Consider the following 16,050-nt stretch of genomic DNA (forward strand, 5'->3'; position numbering starts at 1 on the left):
ATGTGTAGTAGAATCGGGCAAAACATAATAATGTGATGCACGTTATGTAAGATCTCATAGCATGGCATCATACCATTTCCACCACGTTAATATACAATATGAAGTGATTGTATGATGTGATGCTAGGTTGTGAGTTCCTTATGCTGATACGTTTATTTCTGATGTGAAATGATAGAGTTTGATATGATGTCATAAGACGGGCAGTCAATCAAGTGATTCATCACATCAAATGCTATGACGTGATTTATTATACCGATGCTAATACTTCTTATGTGAGGTCTTGCTAGTGAAGCTGATATGGATCTCCACACAGATTACTTATTATTATTTGTCTCCACAATCACCTAATGAGATCGTAATTATTCTGATGTGTGACGCATTCATATATTAGCAGACTAATTGGGACAGCAATCGATGCCATATTTTTCGACCTCTTTTGACATTTCTCTTCAGTAAGGTATGCCATTTCATCATGGAAAGCTATATAGTACGATCCAACAACGAGTCGAAGTTCTTAAAATTTACAAATGAAATTCGGAGTCAGTATCCTCAATTTTAAGAGCGCTACATCCAATTTATAGTCGTCATAAACGTCCTGTCAGATCAACAATTGAGCGTCTAGTGGAAAAGTTTGAATCCACATCAATTGAGGAAGTACCCAATCAGTTTCTTGCACGTCCTTCTCAAGCGTTAGGAATCTCTGTGACGTCGTTGTGGCGAATTTTGCGAGAAGATCTTTACCTACATCCTAACAAGATCACGTTAATGAAAGAACTAAAGTCATTTGACCATCAGAATCGTCGTATGTTCGTAAATTATGCTGAACAACAACTTGAAAATGAGCCGGATTTTCATAGAGAAATCATCTTCAGCGATAAGGCTCAGTTTTAGCTGAATAGCTTCGTCAATGAGCAAAATATGCCTTATTGGTTAGACAGCAATCCTAATGTACTCCATGAGTAACATCAAAAAAACTACGTTTTGGTGCGGCTTATGGGCCAGCGATTTGATCCCGTTAGACATTTCCTGTACGTCAAGTCTATGGCTTATGCCAACAAGCCAGCGACGATTGATGAACTTCGTATGAATATAGAACGTGAAATATCGACCGATTTATGCTTAAAAACCGTGGAAAATTGGGTTCCGTGTCTGAGTTTTTGTAAGCGCTGAGCAAAAAAACTTTTGTAGCGCTCTTATTGAAAAACTCGTTATTATAAATAATTCTATGTTTATCAAAAGGTACACACCAACATAAATAACACTCAACTAAAAGTATCTTGAATGCATCAAAACCAGATGCATGCATAAATTATGGTCAAGGTGGCAACTGCGAATACTTGGAACTGTCATTTACAGTCACATGACATCTTCATGCATAAAATAACCAACAACCCAGTGTCATATGTAGCACGTGCATACTAATGTTGTATACATAATTAAGTTGATAACAGTTAGACAGATATATATGTATGTACTATATCAGATATGTAGATTTTTATGCTGATAAACATATGTATATGTATAGTAAACACTAACTAAATATACGTCTCAAGCATATAGAAATTCTATTCCCTTCAATACCCAACTATATATAGACCAACGCCTCGACGCGCTTTACATTACAACTTACATATGCATGTATATGTGCACATGTAAGCGGATATTGACGCCCACACATTTTTCGCAATTTTTTTTTTTTGCTCAAACAGTTCATTCATTTACCATTGAGAAGTATTTATAGAATGCGAGGCAAAAAAGGAACTTATTTTCCGCTCTGGTCCCCACAGGTCATCTTACTATTTGGTAGACTGCTGTCGAGCTGACTGACTGGCGACACCTAACTAATCGCCTACAACTCACACACACACACAACCAGCATGAACTCAAACTATAATAAGGCTGCACATATATATGCATGTATGTACGTATGTATATGTGAGCGCCGCTATATTGAGTTGCAACAAACAGGATACAATTAACTAATGGAAAAAGGAAGCAAATGTTGCTGTGCCACTTAAATGAGTGAGAAACGAGGGTGAAAATAAGAAGTAAAAAAAAGCGAAGAAATAAAATAAAATGCGATGAAAAATGAATAGAAATGGATGGCGTAAACTTCTTTCTTATTTATTTGCATGTGTAAGGGGGGGCGGCGCTGGCAAATGATGGCTCATTGGGCAGCGTTAAACACCAAAATGTACTCAAGATAAATTGGATTGCATTACATGGTGAATGCAGGCAACTCGCCTTTAAATTATAAGTATAAGATGAATGAGTGCCTGTGTATTTTTAATTTAGCAAATTTCCACTACTTTCTATTAGAACGAAAGTGATTGTAAACTTATGCGAAGTAGTTGCCCAAAGTTTCGAAAGAAATCCATGGAGTTGATACATAAATATTTTTTCCATTGTCGAAGCAAAGAAGACATCTTCTGGTTTATTTTGAACTTATATGAAAAAAAGTGTTACCATATATAATGTGGCAACCCCTTAGCAGTGATGCACTTTCTTGATTAGGACTTACTGAAGCTTTGAAATAGTAAGTGATCTTGAAAACTGATTACATTTATTAAGTAATACTAAAATATTAAGAATTTTACTCCGTTCAAGGTAATAACAACCGGTCGTTGAGATCTTGTAATGTTACCCTATGAATTTAAGTGATGCTATTAATTGATCTGTGTGTTTAGGTTAGGTTCAATGGTCGATGCTAATAAGGATCACACTTGGACAGACTATAACGTGATTCCGTTATGTCCCCTAAAAGTCTTCTAAAATTGATCATAAAGGTCCTCAAAAACCGATAAAGTGATTTGGGCCAAGCACAAATTTATTGAGGCGAACCGTTTCGGCTATATCTCCTGGTTCGTCAAAGGTGTGTCTGCCGCGATGTTTTTGCCTCAGACTTGCAAATAATGGACAATGTAGAAAAAAGTACCTGAAAGTTTCCACCTGAACTTCTTCCACAAAACTTTACTAATTTGCCTTCGACTGGATGTTAAGCTTTACAGCATGAATTGTTGTTAGACAATGACCAATAAGAATTGCTACGATTGCGATAAGACAAACTTTTCTAAAGACAAGCAGTTCAGTAGATATTCTACATTCTACTCTAAGCCAAAATGATCTCGGAGCCATACAAATGCTGCCCATCGACCAACGCATTCTATGCTCATACAAGCTCCATAAATCCAGTGCTAAGGCACAAGATGATAACAGAGATCTCACTCGTATCCCTTCCGTTGAGAACGGCTGACCCGTCTTACTAGCTCATGGACTGGATTCCCAAAAGAGTCTGACAATAATAATAGTTTTCTAGTGAGGACATACACTCCTGAACTAACTTTGAGCACAGAGTTTGCAAATATCACCATTCTGCTGTCGGATTGAATACTCACTTAACTGAAAGGAGCTACTTCGGAGTGCTACTGCTACTGAAATAGCTGCCACTTCTGCATGTAAAATACTCCAGTTGAGTCTGAGGGAGAAAACTCGCCTTCTATTCTAACTTAGGCCCATCCTAACACAGCTCACTGCGCCTATTCTCCGTTGACTTTTCGCAGTCTGCATATTCAGTGGTCAAAACCGCAATTGCAGGTGGACCCTGCACTACCCTTTTGCAGCTCTTCATATACCCAACTTTCCTGAGCACAAGTTCGATCTTCGGTGTTACTGTTGGTGTAGTTTGCAGTGCATTGCAAATGCCGTTGAGAGCCTCTCTTTGGACGCGCTCAAGCTGTTTAAAAACATACAATAGTAATGGATTTTAAGAGATCTTCTAGAATATGAAATCGCCACCTATTCGATTAAAACGCAGCCTTCAATAGCTCCTCAAGAGCCGTATTGTCGCAGCGTCAGCAAAGTAGTTACGGACTCTCCGAACCTTTTGATACCACACGACGGAAATAATTCGAGCTGCAGAGCAGCATAGAGAAGGTACATCTTCTATAAGAGTATACAGCCTCAACAACTGCGCCGTTAGTTCTGAGAATGTATAAGGAAGCAAAGAAAATGAGTCTGGTAGTAAGCGAAGACAAGACGAAATATATTCTATCATCAAACAAGCTGTCGTCGCACTCGTGCCTTGGCTCTGACGTCACTAATGACAGTTATAACTTCGAAGTCGTAGAAAATTATGTCTGTCTTGGAACCATCTTTAACACCAACGCAGAATAACTCTTGCCAACGGGTGCTACTTCGGACTGAATAGGGAATCGAAAAGTAAAGTCTTCACCCGACGAACAAAGAGCAAACTCTACAAGTCACTCATCATCCTCGTCCTGCTACATAAAATTAAGTTATAACACATCAATTTGCCAATAATTTACTATTCAAAAGCAATCAAGTTTTCCAAGCACAAGCAAAACAACTGGTAAAATAAGCTTTCCGGAAATTCACCCCTAATTTCTTGTTACTTTATTTGACTGCAAATACATCATGAATACCTTTTATAAGTGAATATGCTGTGAATAGCAACAACCAATAATCAAATAAATACATACACAAGTAATTGCTTAATTACTTAATAAACAGTTGCTTACATTTGTTGACTCGATTAAAATGAATCGATTTACAAGTTTTGACTATTTTCCGAAACTCTTGCTGACACATTGAATTATTTTCTTATATGTATTTTATTTTATATTTACTTGCAGATTCAACGAGAAAACTACAGGATGTGCTGCAGGATTTTTGTGCACCACATGCCTCACCCAAATTCAATCCCGATGGGGTAAGTGAAGTTGTGATACTTGTTTTATGGCTTAATTAGTTATTTATAAAGCATGAAGCGTGAAGCGTGAAAAGCTCTTGATTAAAATGAAAATTTTATAGCGCAAGGAAGTTATTTGTTTAAGCTTTTGGAATATCTTTGAAGGAAGATGGAATGTTGCTAATACTCAAATTATAAATATGAGCGTTTCGTAGGTTCGCAATCGATATAATGAAAACATAAATAAGAAAATATTTGTCACACATTCTTAACACAGAACGACGCCTAGCAATAATCAACTCAATGCTTTTGAATATCCACACTTCCCCTCACCCTTTTCTAATATAATAAATATTAAAACAATAATTTTTTTATCATTCCCAAAGCCTAAAATGCCTAAGCATGCTCATGCGTTAAATTTCAATTCCCTAAATGTCGCACTCACACTAAGACAACGTTGTTCTCCATGTCAGCACTCATTCCCCCTTTTGGCACAAAGGCACTCCCACGCGAGGCTTAAGGCTCATGTGATATTTTATTACTGCATTGAGCCAAATCGGAGACGCTTAAGTGCTTAAACGTGCGCTCTTTATGCGTTGCTCGTAATTTTGTTATCTGCGGTGTATGGTACACGCATAACCTTCTACACAACTACATACGAAAGAACAATTATTCGCATATCTGCTCTTGTTGTCGTCTATGAGTGTCATAATTTTCTTCTATAGCCGAAATTGACATTTGTGTGCGTTTCATCGGCTTTGCCGAGATGACTGATTATAATGTTATCGTACTCTTAAATAAAATTGGCAAAAAAAATTAAAAATATAAATTGGTAGAGTGTGAAACGAAAAGCATTCAAAAATACTTTCAGAGAGATAAATTGAGTTGAATCGCGCAAATTTGTTTGTATTAATTTCGGGATCCCGAAAATTTTCGTGAAAATTTATATCAATTTTTATATGAGTAGAACATGCAGAATTAGCTTCCAGCAAAATTTTTGGTTTAACTATGTTTCGGGACCAAATATCGGGATCCCGAAAAATTTCGGGATTTCAGCAAATAATATTTATGGAAGCAAAATAGCTATATATAGTAAAAATGCATCTAACTGAATATTTTAACCAGCGTCTTTGACATCCATGTGATTTCTGGAACCGCCTTTACTAGTTTTAAGGCGCATTAACAATTGCAATGTACTACATGTACGAGTATAGTAGATCAAATGAAAAATAAATAAAAAATGAAACAATTGTAGATTTTCTGAAATTCAATCTTCATACAACCATTCTTGGAACGATAGAATATTACAAATTTTCGGGATTCCGCAGCTACTTGAATTATAAATAAGTTATAATTATATACATATAAAACCCTGATATTTAAGTAATTTTATATTACTATTTTTTGTTATCGGGATCCCGAAAAATTTTCGTTTTTTTTTTGGAATATTACCTAGCACGATTTTATTAAAATAGTCGGCTGCTATACTAAATTGTACTGTTTTAATGAGAATACATGTAATCAGGTCAGTTCGAAAATCGGGGTCCTGAGGTATTTAAGATTATTTCCTAACTCTGAATCTATCTTCGAAATGCCATTGAATTTAAATTTTGGGCAAGTAGTAGTTCAAACACAAATAATTTTTATTGGGATCCCGAAAACTTAGTAGTGAATTTCGGGATCGGGGATATAGTTATTAATCAATTCACAGTTAGATTTCATTTCTAGATATTTGGGAGCAACTTAAGATTTCCAAACTAGAAATCCCGAAAATTTCGGGATTAAAAATAAATTTTGTTTATTTATATTTTTTTTATTAAAACCAAACTTTTTTCAACTACAAAAATTACAAAGAGATTCAATGATTTTCAAACTCGGGATCCCGAAAATTTTCGGGATTGAAAATAAAATATTCAAAATTTTATTTTTATATAAACAAACCTATTTTTAACCACTAAACTTTTAAACTTTCATACATGTTCGAAATTGCATTACTTTTTCGGATTACTTTATATTAGCAACGCGCGGGATTCGGGGTTCAAAAAAAATTGATTTTTATTTTTATTTAAACCAACTTTTTTATAAGCACAAAAATTTCATAGAGACATACATATTTTGAAATTATATTTAATGTATATTTTGTTGGGTCACCCTGTATTTATAGCATGCGCATTTCGCGATTCGACATGCGTGATATTCAATACACATTTAGTTGCGACGAACCCTTACACATACATATGTAAATGCTTCTCAACACATCCATACGCATGTATTACCTCGAATCTGCTACTTCTAACTCAATTGTTTCAGCTATCAAATCATCAACCGACACAATAAACAATATGCTCTTAGTAATGTCTTGCACTGATCCCTTAATCCGTCTGCCACGTGTATTTCAAGTGAAATCTTTGTGCATAAGCAATGCCGATTAAACATATCATGCAGCGAATATCTATACACTTATGTATGTCAACACGCGCGATATTTCGCTGGAGCTTAAGTGTGCTTAGTTGAGGTGCTCAAATGCATGTGTTACCTAAGTATTTCAATGATTTGCTGCAATGTAGCTGAGAATAATTGATGATGTGATTAGGTATTTACTTTTAAGCTTCGAATATGTGTTCAATATGCAAATTTTGACGTGTTACGACAAGCTTAGGAATTTGTTTCAATTTAAAGGCTCATCTATGATCAATAATTAGGTAAAATTATGCAACAGTAGTGGAATGAGAATGATTAATTGAAATAATTACTTGATATTGGTTTAAAGACATTGAGTTTGCTTGGAAAAGTAAATAGTTCGAGTTTAACAGTTTGAGCAGTTTCCTGAAATATACCCTAATTTATATAGAGAACACACTGCTACAATCTTTTGAGTGACATGAAAACTTATTTTCAGCAATCAACAGTATCTCGATGAAATTTGAGTAGCTTATAGAATATGTGTCGAAATAATTGCAACGCCACGAATATTAAGTAAATTCTGATTATTCTTGAGTTAAGTTAATCTGATCTGGTAAGCCAATGACCCAGTTTTGGTCTTTGACGATACGAGATGGAGATCAGTTACTAGGTTCATGAGGAGTAGTCATCTTTTAGGATGCCAGCGGTTAACGCGAATTTTAAAAATTTCTGTGATACTTCAATATAATTCTCCATCATCTCATAGCAATACAAAATTTCAGATGTTTACATCAAATTTTATAACAAAAACTTCCCTGTAATATTTTTCATACATACTCGTATGTGCTCATTAAAACATTAAACATTTTGACATTCGAAAATGCCAGTTCTAGTGACGTTAACTCCATAATGGAATAATTTATTTAAAAATGTAATTGCTGAACGCAACCATGATCCTTTTCGATGCTGAAAAATGTTAATTAAGCACTCAATTTCGAAATACGACACTTAGCGATTATAATAACAAAGGTCGTATTAATTTTACTTTCTACAACAGCTCTAGAATATTTTCCTAATTTTCAAATTGATTCAAGTAATAGTTTCGGGAATACGGCCTTGAGAACTTGTGTGGTCAAGGCCAACTAGCTTAAGTGTCTAATGTGTTTTTAAAGTCGGTTGGCAAGATTTCACGAGAACTACTCAACCGATCTTCATAAAATTTTACAAAGGCCTTTGAGATACAATTCTTAAAGCCTTAGACGAAATATTCTTTTTTCTATTAGAACTAAAAATAAAAATGTCCGAATTTCTTTGCTAATAGTGTATGTTAGTAACAATAAAATATTCGAATAAAATATTTAATTTTTTCTATGAGAAAAAAGTTGTTGAAAAAAGACTGTTTTTCACCCGAAGAAACCCATGTAACCGCTTAAAATTATTCGGCACTGTTAAGGTTGCCATTTATTTGAAATTGTTAGGTAAATGAAAAGTTAAAAAAAGGGTATCAAAATAAATTTAAAAAAGTTTTCATAAGCAAATACCTTTGACCGGGGTTGCCACCTTTTCAAAACTTAATTTTTTAATTGTAAACTGGCATCTAAAAATGAAGATTAAGCGGTTTAAGAAGTTGTTACAATTGGAAATATTTTAGTCAAGGGCTGCCATCAGTGTTCAATAAATTTAACAATTTTCCAAAGTTAATAATTTTAATACATCGATGACAAATTTAAGCAGTTAATGAAACTATTACAATTGTAAAAATTTTTGTTAAGGGTTGCCACATGTGTTCAACAAATTTTTAAATTTTCTGAAGTTAATATTTTTAATATATTGATGTCACATTTAAGCGATTTATAAATGTATTACGATTTGAAAAATTTTTGTCAAGCGTTGCCACCTGTGTTCAAAAAATTTATCAATTTTCTGAAGTTAATAATTGTAATATATCGATACCAATTTTAAGCGGCTTATGAAAGTAAGTTTTTGTCCGGGGTTGCCACCTATATTTAATAAATTGTATCTATTTTCTGAAATTAAATATTACAGTTTCAAATAAAATGTATTTAAAAAATGTTCTCACATTTGGTCCCGTTAAAGAGAAATGTTGCCACCTGCTTAAACAATATAGTTTAACTAAGTCTATGTACAAATTAAGTATCGATATCTTATCAAGTAAAACACCATATATGGCAGTTATATGCTATAGCGATCCGGTCTCAATAATCTATTCTGAGATTGTAGCATTACTTAGACAGCGACCCATGTCAAATTTCATGAATGTTTCCATACAAGGAAAGACAGCTATATCTTAACTCATATCGGCGGTTTCGACAAACGAGCAGCTGCTCTGAAAGAAAAGGACGTGGGCAAAATTTCAGCTCAATATCAGACACACTGAGACTAGTTCACGTATATAGTGACGGGCGGACAGGCTTACATCTCAAAATCGACTCATTCCGTCATGCTGATTATTTATATACATATGAGATTGTTACAAAATCGTGCCAAACTTAAAATACGCTTTCTCAAGGTCACCTACATGAAATAAAAAATAAATTTTTAAATATTTTTTATAAGTCCTTTGTAAACCTTTAATAACCATAGCTTTATCTAAAAAAACTTGGTTTAGTATCATATACAACTCAAACTCATGTTTAAATTCTAATTTTTTGTTTGTAAAACTCGTTAATTGCGCCAACAATAATTTTAAACGGCCATACAATGCAAGGAAGCCGCATACATATGTATTAGGGTATTCGCCTAATTAAATGACAAATATCTTTGTGAACGCCACACCGCCTAGTTAGCAAAGCAGCATTCCACAAGGTTTCACTCTGAAGCAGCACGCGCCCGCGAATGCACAATAAACGTCATTGGAGCTGCTGGCAGCACATAATTTGAGCTGATATCGGAGCATAGTTTGTTAAATTTGTCAGCTCATTTTTATTTCAGCCATTTTCCTTTTGTTTTACGTCAGCGACGGACACTTGCACACGCTGGCGTGAAAATAGAAGCGAGTCATGCGGCACGCAAGTCCTTGCCGCCACTTTTAACAAACGAGCTAACAATGCGGGTGCTCGCCTTGCGCCTTGCGCCTGTTGCTCACAAGCCAAGCCGCCGCGCTGCGCTCGGTGCCATTAATCACACGCTACCGAACGGCACACAGCTATACGGCACACTGGAATTGTTGTAATTTTAGACGTTTCACGTTTCGTTTGGCCACGTAGTCTGTCTTTTATTTTTTTTTACCGTTATGCGTAACGCATATAATTTCTCATTTGCAATGTCAAACCGACAATTTTTCATGCAAACGCATATTTTCCCACTGCCTTATCATCTTACAGCTGTTCAACTTGTTGGCCAATTACTTGTGGATGCCGCATTGTAGTTACTATATGTGGTGTATGGAGAGCACGCGCGTATGACGGGGCGTATGAGTAATGTGTACAAGTTAATTTGCGTATATTGTTCGCACAATGACGGCAGTCATCTGTCTTCCAGCACCCAAATGCTATATTGTGCTAATAATACTGTGAAAATTTAAGTGAATTAATGCTACGCGTTGTAGTTGTTGCTGTTATTTTTGCTATAGAGCGTAGTAAACGAGCATATGCACATCATTGCCGAATGCATTCATCATACGCCATGTTGCACCAAACGCAAATGTATTCAAATATGCAGGCATGGACATACATACATACATGTCTGTGAACACATATGTATATGTGGCTGTGTACATATATACATATATATGTGTGTGTGCTTGTAGCTGTAGCAATCAAAAATATGCGGCGTGCAGGCAACAGCGCCATGAAATGATTATTATTCCGCATTTTCAGTTGTTGTGCGAAAGGTGCAAAGACGAGGTGCGCACATAAACAAACAAACACACACATGCACACACATATTTATTTGTTTTCTCTGCAAACTACATAAGCTCACATGCTTACAGCTACATAAACTAACTGAAACTGCAGTGTATGTGTGTGTGTGTGTGCACATATGCATATCACCCTATGTTTTTATGTTTGTTTGTTTATGTTACACTTTAAGCCGAAAAGCAACACTTTGGGCGAACGGTAAAAACAAAAACTACACTTCATGGAAAATACTTTTTCGTCGCACTGATTCCAGTTTTTACGAGTGTTTAGCACATAAAATTAAGCAAACATATGGTTAGCAAGCAGAGCGTTCAATAAAAATACTTTAATTGGGTGGAAAATATTCCGAAGGTTAACAGGAAGTTTAGTTAGTATTTCGCATGACCTCGGTGGCAATGAGAGTAAGCGAAAAATGACAGAGGAAAGTATGGAAGATAAAATTATAATGAAGTGATTTCAATGCAAATACAGAAAAATAAAATATATACATAATTCAAATATCACAAAAAAAAATCATTAGGATTAAAGCTGAAAAAGTTATATCAAAATAAAGTCTAAGAAAGTTGTCCTAAGCAAATACTTTTATCAGGGTTGCCACCTTTTTTAAAACATAATATATTAATTCTAACTTACCATATTGTATATGCCAATTTTAAGCGGTTTATGGAGTTATTACAATTGGAAAATTTTTTTCAAGCGTTGCCACCTGTGTTCAAAAAATTTATCAATTTTCTAAAGTTAATCATTTTAATATATCGATGTCAATTTTAAGCGTTGCCACCTGTGTTCAAAAAATTTATCAATTTTCTAAAGTTAATCATTTTAATATATCGATGTCAATTTTAAGCGTTTTAAAAAGTTATTACAATTGGAAAAATTTTTATCAAGCGTTGCTACCTGTGTTCAATAAATTGATCAATTTGCAGAAATTAATAACTGCATAATGTGTACATCAATTTTAAGCAGTTTAAGAAGTTATTACAATTGAAAAAAATTTAGTCAAGGGTTGCCACCTGCGTTCAATAAATTTATCCGTTGTCTGAAATTAATAACTTTAATAACGCCATGTAAATTTTAAGCGATTTATGAAGGCGTTACAATTGGTAAACTTTTTGTCAAGGGTTGCCACCTGTGTTCAAAAATGTACCAATTTTCTGAAGAATAATTTAAATACATCAATGTCAATGTTAAGCGATTAATGATGGTATTACAATAGAAAAAATTTTAATCTAGAGTTGCCACATATGTACATATGTATGTTGAATAAAGTTTTTCAACTTTTTAGAGTTATAACTGTATAGTGTGGATGAATATTTTTTATTTATGGAAAAGCAATAGATTAAATTAAACTTGAATTTGTAAAGAAGATGACAGTAGTAAAGGGTTAAAAATTGTTGTACAACCACACCCATTTCCCGTACATGATATCTTATTAAATAGTCTACAAGCATGTGAATCGACATAAATGTTGAAAAATAGGCGTGGCATCGCTTATCTTTAGTTGTGGAAATCTGTAACTCAGAAACTGCTCGACTCATTTCAACCAAATTTGATGCATAATTTTATCGTGGCACCTCTCAATTGGAAAAATAAGTATAATCAAACTATAACCACTCTACAACTACTCCTCAAGTATAATATCTTGTTCTTTCGCCTTGCAGTATATAAATTTCCTTTCCTTTCAAATTGAGGTACTTCTCATATATAATGGGATTGATCTATAACCTTTCAAGCCCCAACTATTGACTTCAGCCCCAAATATTGGTCATAAACTATTATTTTACATATAGCTCTAGCAGCTCAGACTCGCGGTATTAGACCAAGTGTCCTTTGGGTAACCAAAAAATGTGCGTTTGAAGGCGAGATAAAGTGAGAAGGCGAAACATCGCTCCCCAGGGTTGTAAGCAGGGTTTGAGACCCGCCACGTTAAAAAAAACCGCCTGAAATATTATCTATAATGATGCACTCTCTAAAACAATGTTCAGATCGAGTGAATATTACATATACGAGTAGCTGTCATACAAACCGATCAAAGTTCTTATAAGAAAACTTTAACCTTTTCAAAGGACAATGGAGCTGTGGTGCTACTGAAGTTTCCATTTTTTTTGTTTTTTTTTCGATAAATTTCGATATATTTCTTTCGATCACTGCCACTAATGACTAATGAATCTTTACTGTGATTTACAACCGATTCCTGCTTTATTTATGTGTTTCTCACGCACATATTTTCCAACTTGATTTAGCCTTAGATGAATAGAAGTGGCACTTTATGTTTTCTGAATATTTTTTTTTAACCTTTTTCCGATTTGTTTTTTGCAAAAATATGTTGACTTTGTAATATATGAGCTAACCCAAAATTCCTGACAATGTTCCAGTTAATAAATTATTCTGCACACTACAAGCAAAGTGATACATTAGTGCACATAATAACATGCTTACATACATTTATATTTACATATATATAAATAACCGCATGTACATTTACGAGAAAAAGCACATTTTCGACCACGACCCAACTACAAGTGACCACTTGTAGCAAAATCGGTCAGGCAACGAAGCATAAATCTACAAAACTTGTACGAGAAAAGCACAATGCATTTGCGCACACACACTTAGACGCTTACAAATACATAAAATATACACATTTATGTATATATAGGGTATGCTTGTACATGTTTATTTACTTTAGCAGCCAAAGGAGCTGAGAGATTTAACACGCTTGATTAGAGCGCTTCAGTTCGGGTTAGCGAAGCATGGTCAGCACCAGCAGCCATGAGGCGAAAGGTGAAAACGGAGCGAAAGTTGGGCAGCTGCCACAATTACTCATACACACACCTAAAAATAAAACTAGTGGCAGCACTACACCAGCACAGCCACCTGAACGAGTGCCAGGGCGAGTGCCAATGAAGCGTTCCATTAACACAAAATGCCGTTACGGCGCTGACTGCAATGTTGTATCGATTTGCCAAAAGTTCAATTTTGACACAGAGGCCAATGTACATACTCGCATGTATGCATGTTTGTGTTGTTGTTGCTGCTGACATGTTCATATAGTCAGTCATGTGGCGTACATATTGGCTTACCTGATTCAAGCTCGTCACGAAATACCGTAAAAGATAAATTAGTTTGTTGAAGGATTTTTCAATTTGCTATGTTCGTACCGTTGTTTGCGGTGAATGTGGTGATGTCGAACTCAGTTCACCGTCATACATATGCTTGTATGTGTGTGAGTGTTACCGACAGTCAACACCTTTTTGGCAAGCAATTTCAACTGCTGCCGGCAATGAAACAACTTTGCAGGTACCATATACATACATACATTCGTATGTGTGTGCCTGAGTGTAGCCAAAAAGTGTGTGCTAAAAATACATTCCCTCGCTGCTAACAAGTGTTAAATAAGAGATTAAATGAAATTTGTTGAAGTGAAACGTCAAGCATTTGCAAGGTAACTTTAAGCGGATTTTCGGAGACAACTCTATGCTGTTGATAAATAAATAACTGGACACGCATATACATACATCGAAATATATGCTGTGATTATATTAAGTGAACAAGTGTATAACTACATATTTTGTTTTCAAATAAGCTGGAATTTTTTGCTCCGTGATTTTGTATGAAATATTTTCCGAGCGGGTTTCGCATGAAAATTTTCAAAATAGCAAATAAAATTTACATTCTCTACTTCTTTTTTTCAATATACTGTTAGTAGCTACTAACTTTCATAGAGAGTAGAAGCAATTTAATGGTCAATAGAACAGCCAGCTCAACGTGAAAATAGCACTGCAATTAATTCTCAGTCTTCTGTGCGACAGAGTGATTGAAATGCACACGCACAAGGTGGAGTTCTCTCTCCTCCTCTACAGATACAGGTCGTTAATGACCTGCTTCAAAAACTTGAGGATCGTGGCTGCCTGTGCATATGCGCACTTATGGTCAAAGGATAGTTCTCCAATACCGCGTAGGAGTTGACGCAGGGATATCTCAACGTCGTAACATATTGGGTAGTCGGAAGTGTTCTCGCCATTAACCCAAGTAAAATCGAGACGGTTTCATTTACAAGAAGATATAAGATCCCGTCACGACCAGCGAATGCTTTGAATTTTTAGGGTTCATCCCGGATAGGAAGTTTTCATGGAAGCCTAATATGGAAGAGAGAGAAACAAGACATCGATTGCCTTATACTGCTGTAGAGGAGTCATTGGCAAAAGGTGGGTCGGACACCGATCTTCAGACTCTACGACGCAGAAGTCAAGCCCTAGAACATAATGGAAGTCTTTATGTGGTGGAGGGCTCTAGAAAAGACCAAAATTGCAAAGAAACTCTACAGCGTTCAACGGGCGGCGCTCGTCAACATGTGTGGTACACTAAGGTCCACTCGAACCATGAAACTAACGCCATCTTGCACATAAGTTCCGTACACATCGTCGGAAGGTTTATGGCTGCGAAAGTTGCTATCAGACCCAGAGATCTTAAAAGAAAATGTATCTGCACACTCGGATATCCTCACACATTTTTGCTTCATACTGGATAATTTGGATCATGCAATCGCCAAACCGAATTTTGATGTCTACTTCTCTGCCCATATAGCGACGAGAGGGTTATGGATGAGGAGATGCCGTTGGAGGTGAGGGGCAGTAAGCTTCTTTAAGGATGAGTCAAAGATTGGGAGGGAAGATTGGTGCAGGGTTTTACCGTCAGGAGCTCTCTTTCAACTCCAGCTTCAGACTTCCTGACTACTGTAGTGTCGTCCAAGCCGAGGTTTCAGCCATTGAAGTAGCAGTATATCGGTTACTCCGGAGTGCAGCTTTCTTCAAAGAAGATACCATTCTCCCAGATAGCAGAACGACGATACTAGCCTTGAACTCATTAACGGTGCATCAGGGTTGGTCGAGGAGTGCCTATTTTACAGGACTTCTGACGATTCCTTTTGAGTTTTATAAACTTTGTGTCAAACTAAACAGACCCAGTTCAGGGTATTAAATAAATATCAATATAGGCAGAAAGAGTTTGACTGGTTCTGGAATTGTGCAAAAAAATATTAGAAAGATTGTTTGAGGA

General features: G+C 35.6%; 1 protein-coding gene across 3 annotated transcripts in view; it reads left to right on the forward strand.

Moving 5' to 3' along the window:
- Positions 1-16,050, forward strand: part of LOC105229131 (diacylglycerol kinase 1) — a 198,379-nt gene that overhangs the window by 90,471 nt on the left and 91,858 nt on the right. For all 3 annotated transcript variants that reach the window (XM_049453422.1, XM_049453424.1, XM_049453423.1), the window contains exon 4: positions 4,653-4,729. In XM_049453422.1, the coding sequence (XP_049309379.1) occupies positions 4,653-4,729 (77 nt within the window). The remainder of the gene's footprint in view (positions 1-4,652; positions 4,730-16,050) is intronic.

The sequence above is a fragment of the Bactrocera dorsalis genome, chromosome 3 (genome assembly GCF_023373825.1).
Source record: "Bactrocera dorsalis isolate Fly_Bdor chromosome 3, ASM2337382v1, whole genome shotgun sequence".
Lineage (NCBI taxonomy): Eukaryota > Metazoa > Arthropoda > Insecta > Diptera > Tephritidae > Bactrocera > Bactrocera dorsalis.